Raw genomic sequence first — 6,461 nt, 5'->3', positions numbered from 1 at the left:
GAAAGACGGAGAAGGGAGCAGCGGGGAAGGAGCGTGGAATCGGGGCCAGGGAAGGAGGGGGCATATGAAAAACTCGCTGGGCCGTGTCAAGGGCCCCATTGAGGCTGGAGGCCATGAGGCTGTAGGACTTCAAATCCACCCAGTTGTATAATTTTCTCCCACAGCCCTTGGGAGCCCCAAACGGAGGAGCACAGATGCCTGAAGGCTGGCCCTTCAGTGTCGGGGGGCGGGTGGTGGGGGCGGGTGCCGTGGGAGGCTCAGGAGAGCTGCTGGACCGCGGCACTGAGGCTGAGCGGAGAAGGCAGGAAAGTTAGAAGGGAACAGAGTGGGGCCCAGAAACGACAGGTCTCAACAGGGTCAAAGAGCAGGTGGGAGGAGGACAGAGGTGAGGTGCGCAGGTAGGGGGCTGTGGTCAGAGAGGGCCACGTTCGGATTTAAGATCGCTGAAGTGAAGCATTTCCAGGCGTGACAAGGGGCTGGCTGCAGCCGTGAGGGGGAGGCTGGAGTAAAGGTCAGGGCTCAGAGAGAAGGGGGCTGGGTCATCTCCACCCACAGCAAGTTCCCCCAGGACACGGCAGATCCTGAGGAAGTTTTAGAGGCCTCTGTGAACACGGGTCTGTGACTCAGGGGGCAAGGGGAGGGGTGCTTTCTGGCCCGTTCTGCCCCATTCTCCCTCTCGGGGGAGCTAAGGTCTGAGATGCCTTCAGAGTCAGGCTGGGAGCCTGAGGCCAGAGCACAGTGAACGAGGGGTCGTCTGCTCAAGGAGCCCTCTGGCTCTCTGCAGGGCTGCCTCTGGGGGTCACAGCCTAGGTGACAGCCCAGAACGGCAGGGAGGGATCCCTTTCTGCAGCCATGAGGTCACCACCCCGTGCCGACAAGGGGCTCAGGAGCCTCTGGCGTACCCTGGCCCGGGAGGCCTTACCATGCCAATCTTCCCCCGGAGGGGGATGCTTGCCCCACCCCTGGACAGCTTCCTGCTGCCGGAACCAGTCCCTGACGTGCAAGTCGAGGCTGAAGGGCCCAGGCGCTCCCGATGGTACACCCAAAACATCAGTTCTAATCTGCCACCGGGGAGGCTCTAGGCGACCGGCTCACCAGAGAGCAGACACCCCCCACTCTGGCCTCCAGAGAGGGTGCTCTTCTCTGATTCCTCCAGCCCATGCCCCAGGCTGCCCTCTCCCCATGGCAACAGCTTGGCGGCCAGGTGCCCCTGTCCCAGGCTCGGTCGGCCCAAACCAGGAGCCTGAGCAAGGCCAGCCTGGCTCTCTCTAGGGCAGGAAAGGGAGCTGCTCAGAGTGGGGTCTGAGTAGGGCTCTGGGGCCCAGACCTACCCGCCTTTCATCCACCACGATGTAGTTGCGCCCGTGTTTCTTGGACAGGTGTGGTGCCAGGACGTCAAAGCGGCGGCGGAACTCGGAAAATACCATGTGGTCAGGGTAACCTAAAGAGAGGGCGGCCCAGAGCCGGGTCTGTCAGCACCTCGCCTGCTCCCGGCACGCCTGATGGCCACCGGTGCCGGGCAGCACGCAGGGGCAGCACGCAGGGACGTCACTGGAAGGTGAAGAAGCTGAAGGGGAGGAGTGCCTGGGCAGCGCAGGCCTGGGGAGGAGGGTGGAGAGGGAAGAGGGGTGGAGAGGGAAGAGGGGTGGAGAGGGAAGAGGGGTGGAGAGGGAAGAGGCGTGGAGAGGGAAGAGGCAGGTGTGAGGGACAGGAAATCCTGTCCTCGGGCGGGATTTCAAGGTTACAAAGGGAACAGGCTCCCTTAGAAGGAAGCAAGAGGTGGGCGAACGGGATGGCTGACCACCTGGAAGGGATGGTATGGAGAGGAAAGCCGGGATGACCCCGAAGATGCTTTCTAGGCTCCCAGGCCGTGACTCTGGTAGAGCCCAGAGAGAACACGGTCTTTGGGGCCTGGTAAGGAAACAGAAAATAGGGAGGCAGAGAGACGCTGAGGGGAAAAGCGCACAGGCTTGGGGTTGGAATCCCGACCCTGGCTCTTAGCGTCATGTGACCTTGAGTGAGTCATGCAGTATCTCTGACTCTCAGTTTCCTCATCTTTAAATGGTGGACCTACCACTAATCTTGCATGGTAGTCATGGGGCTTGAATGAGGAAATATGTAGAAAGCACAACATGCCTCCCGTGGTGGGTGTTCAATAAAATGCTTCCTTCCTTTCCTCAGTCCCCTGAAGCAGGATACAGAAAGGGCACCCTTCCTGCTCCCATCCTGACCTTGAGCCCTAGGCCGGGTGACCAAAAGACCCATAGATTCTCTTTCCCTGAAGAGTGTTACTTCGAGCAGAGATCTCCCTAGGCTTGAGGTGAGAGCAAGGGTCAGATGGCTTCTGGCCTGGACCAGGTCTGGACGGTGGCCAGGAAGACGTTACCCTGAGCCACTCAAGGGCACCAGAGCTCATGGCAGAGGACCAAGAGAGCCACTCCTACAGATTCGCAGAATTCAAACTGAAAAGGGGTCTTAGACCAGATACAACTCATCTTCCAGGCATGGAAACTGAGGCCGAGGAGGTGGACCAACTGGCTTGCTCAAGGTCACCGAGGCTGCAGCTAGAGGCAGAACTGGACTCCAAACCCGGGCTCTTGACAGCTAGCCGGGGGCTCGCTCCACTACACTGGCCTAGCTAGCTCTGGGAAACCCTCCAACTGGGAGATGAGGCTGATGCATGTGCCCGATAATTGAAACAGGAGGCGGGGGCCGCTGAGGGGCCAAGACAAAGTGAGCTATTGATTGTATCTGAATTGCAATTAAATTGATGGGCCAGGATAGCAGGTCCGGACGCCTGGCATCTTAATTAATCATCAGCGCTATCGATGGTGGCTGGGGGCTGGGCAAGGGGAAGGGAGCCTGCCGCTGCTGGCCTCATCGATCTGCTTGTTTGAGTAAAGCACATTGATTTTGGTTCAGAGCGGTAACAATCTGGTTTTGAAATAATAAACACCAACTCCATATCAAGACGTGGGGACAGATCGATGATTTATTTAGAGCAGGGCAGGGAGCCTGTTCTGTGGCTTTGGCTGCTAAGGAAAAGTGATGATGTCCGTGGGGATGCCTCAAGGGGACCTGGCTATGGGCGTGTGGGACCCTGCCAGTTCTTTGATCAGAAGGAAAAAGGGCAAAAACTGGCAACCCTTAATTCTCAGGCAAGTGAGGCCCTACTCGAGAGGCATGGACTTGGGAGCTGGTCAGCTGTACCACTCATGAGCTGTGTGACCCTGGGCAAGCTCCTTAAGCTCTCTGAGCCTCTATCTCCTCATCTGGGGATGGTAAGAGGACCTACATTTCATGCGATTGTGAGAATTAATGAGTTAATGTCTACGGACGAGTTTAGAATAGTGCTTGGTGTACCGTAAATACTCTAAAGATGTGAACTACAGTTGGTCCTCGAATAACGTGAGAGTTCAGGGCGCTGACCCCCTGTACAGTCAAAAATCCAAGTATGACTTTTAACTCTCTCCCCCAGGACTTAGCCTAATAACCTACTATTGACTGGAAGCCTTACCAATAACAGAAACAGTCCATTAGCACATTGTCGTGTGCTATTGTCGTGTGCTATGTGTAGCATATACTGTATTCTTACAATAAAGAAAGCTAGAAGAAAGCAAATGTCGTTAAGGAAGTCACAAGGGAGCGAAAAGACAGGCATAGTACCATACTACAAAAAGTCCGCGTATAAGTGGACCCGCGCAGTTCAAACCCAGTTGGGTCAAGGTCAACTGTGCTATTACTCTCGCCCTTTCCATCCCCTCCTCCAGATGGGTCCATAAAAGGGGTCTGTCTGACCTTTCTTGGGAATTTTAGGTACTTCAGAAAAATTTGGCACCTCATTTCTCATCGGGGGTGCGGCCCGGCCACCGGCCTGCTCTCGGAGGTGGAGGTCGTTAGCACCACTGAGCAGACGGCTTACAATGGCTTACGGCTCTGCTGTGGGCAGCGCAGGGAAGGAGGGAAGAGGGAGCTATTAACAGGGCATGTGGGGCAGGAGGGGAGGGGGTGAGGAGGACTGGAATATAGAAGCGAGAGGAGGAAGAAGGGGGTCAGTCAGCCAGGTGGAAGGAGAAGAGAAAGGGACAGACTGGGCTGGAGAGACCCCCACCGAGCAGGCACCAGAGCAGAGAAGAGATCTAGGGCCGGGAGGGGGAAACAACACCTCTCTAGCCCCTTGGGTCCCATCTGGGGGGTGAGGGGGGGCAGGAGCCGGTTCTAGAAAAGAGAAGCAGGAGCTGAGAGGGAAGGAGGCCCCACCTTGGCGGTACATGCGCATGGCGTCGAGCAGGCGGGAGCCGCGGAGCTGGGCACGGAGCAGGGGCACGTCCAGCTGCAGGAGCCCAGCCTCACAGTGGTCCCCCGAGGGCAGGTCCAGCTCGCTGCTGCTGCTGACACGGCGGGAGGAGGCGGAGCGGGGCTCCCCGGCCCAGCCCTCTGCCACCGGCAGGAAGCAGTGCACGAAATGTAGCTTTGACTTCTTGATGGTGTCTATGAGGGCGTCCTGCCGAAGGGAAAGGGACAGGCCTCAGAGGGTTCTGATGGCCCAGCCCATGCCCAGGACAGCCGGGACTGGCATCAGCATCCCCGCTCCCCATGGGATGGCAGGTGTCCCACCAAGGGCCAAGACATGCCAAGCCTGGGCGGCTCGGCCCTCACTAGGCCTGAGTGGCCACTTGGGCAGCCGTACCGAAAAGAGGACTAGCAAAGGGCATAGTCAAGTCAGAGTGGGACACTGAGTGGGCACCAGGTAAGCTGAGCGTGCCCAGCATGGCCAGAGAAGCCCCGAGGGGGCCTCGGAGCCGGGGTGGGCACACTCACCACCTGCAGCTTAATCTGGATACACAGAGACTTCTTCTTGACAGCCGCCATGCCCGTGGTGAAGGTCTTCCGCATGCTGGTGGCCCGGCGCAGCGCCAGCTGCGAGCCGCCCTCCAAGCCTGCGATGGAGCCCGACAGCACTGTGGCGCTGCCCGCGCGGCCCAGAAACAGATTGCTGATGATTTTCCTGCCAGGGGTGGAAGGGCGAAGGGGGGAAAGAAGTCACACTGAGCACGTAGGCAAGGCCGTTCCTTCTCCCAGTTCCTAGGACACCCCTAAAACCCCCATATCACTGTGACCAGGGGCCTGGGTTATCTGGCCTAAGGCTGCATGTCCCGCACCCTCGAGAGAAATTATAGAGAAATCTCTGAAGAGGAAGAAGAGACAGCTGCCTGGGGGGAGGGGGACAGAACCCAGGAGTGGGCAGGCATTGAGCAGAGTGAAGTGATCTGTTCTCGTCCATCGCCAGGGAGGGCAGAGGTCCAGTGTGGCAGGAAAGATTAGAGCCCGGCACCCTCGCCGTACCATAGAATCTGCATGTGACATTTACGGGTTGTTATCTGAGCCCCACCCTGCCCCCCAACTGGGCAGGGAGTTTTGTGTTATTTATTGCTACCCGCCAGGCTCCCGGAAGAATCTGTCATGGAGCAGATGCCCAATAATTATCTGCTAAATGAACGGATGGAAGACAGGCCTTAAATGACAGGGGTTTCTAAGGCTATTCCTGCCTTCTTCTTTTTTTTTTATTAAAAATTTTTTAATATGTTTTATTTATTTTTCAGGAGGGGAGGGGCAGAAAGAGATGGAGACACGGAATCTGAAGCAGGCTCCAGGCACAGAGCCTGACGTGGGGCTTGAACCCACAAACCATGAGCTCATGACCTGAGCTGAAGTCGGACGCCTAACTGACTGAGCCACCCAGGTGCCCCTATTCCTGCCTTCTTTGAAAGGTTTTTACTCTCAGTTTGTTTTAAATAATCACTACACCCAACGTGGGGCTTGAACTCACAACCCTGAGATCAAGAGGTACATGCTTTTCTGACTAAGCCAGGTGCTCCATTTTAAAGGTCTGTGTGTGTGTGTGCGTGTGTGTGTTTGTTTTTTCCTACTCCTGCCTTCTATGAAGAATGTGGAGGCGCTATTCAGATTTCAAACTATAGGTCCCTCCAACCATGTCGATCCCTCCTCTACTCCAGGAGGCCACCCCCAGGCCTTCAAGACCAATTGGCCTTGGCCATCACCTCTTAGGAAGTAGAGTCTATCAACCCTGCCGGTGAGGCGACCTGCCTTTGAGACCGAGGGGCCCCAAACCAGCCCTGGGGATGGGACGTGGCGGGGTGAGCGGCGTTCTTACTTCTGGGAGTCCTGCAGGAGCCGGGGGGCGTTCTGGGTGGCCGGGTTCTGTTTGGTGTAGCTCAGCCAGCCTGCTACATTGTACTCGACCCAGTTGGTGCCATGACTGTGGCCCAGGAGAAAATGGTGTGGTTTGCTGCTGCGCAGGAGCGGGCTTTGGCCTGTGGACGGGAGAAGGGAGGTTCAGATGATCAGGGCCAGGCCCACAAAAGCCCAGGGACTCGGTGGGCCCTTCTGGACAGTACCACCTAGACCCGTATAATAGTGGGTCCTCCCAAAGGAGAGCC

General features: G+C 57.2%; 1 protein-coding gene across 5 annotated transcripts in view; it reads right to left on the bottom strand.

Moving 5' to 3' along the window:
- Window positions 1-6,461, bottom strand: part of MYO18A (myosin XVIIIA) — an 85,782-nt gene that overhangs the window by 30,583 nt on the left and 48,738 nt on the right. For all 5 annotated transcript variants that reach the window (XM_077749910.1, XM_077749912.1, XM_077749911.1 and 2 more), the window contains 4 exons: window positions 6,176-6,335; window positions 4,822-5,008; window positions 4,261-4,504; window positions 1,332-1,441 (listed from right to left, as the gene is read on the bottom strand). In XM_077749910.1, coding sequence (XP_077606036.1) covers window positions 1,332-1,441; window positions 4,261-4,504; window positions 4,822-5,008; window positions 6,176-6,335 — 701 coding nt within the window. The remainder of the gene's footprint in view (window positions 1-1,331; window positions 1,442-4,260; window positions 4,505-4,821; window positions 5,009-6,175; window positions 6,336-6,461) is intronic.

This window comes from Crocuta crocuta, unplaced genomic scaffold (assembly GCF_008692635.1).
Source record: "Crocuta crocuta isolate KB4526 unplaced genomic scaffold, BGI_CrCroc_1.0 scaffold149, whole genome shotgun sequence".
Lineage (NCBI taxonomy): Eukaryota > Metazoa > Chordata > Mammalia > Carnivora > Hyaenidae > Crocuta > Crocuta crocuta.
The sequence above is the reverse complement of the archived record's forward strand: the minus strand, read 5'-3'. Positions and strand labels throughout refer to the sequence as shown.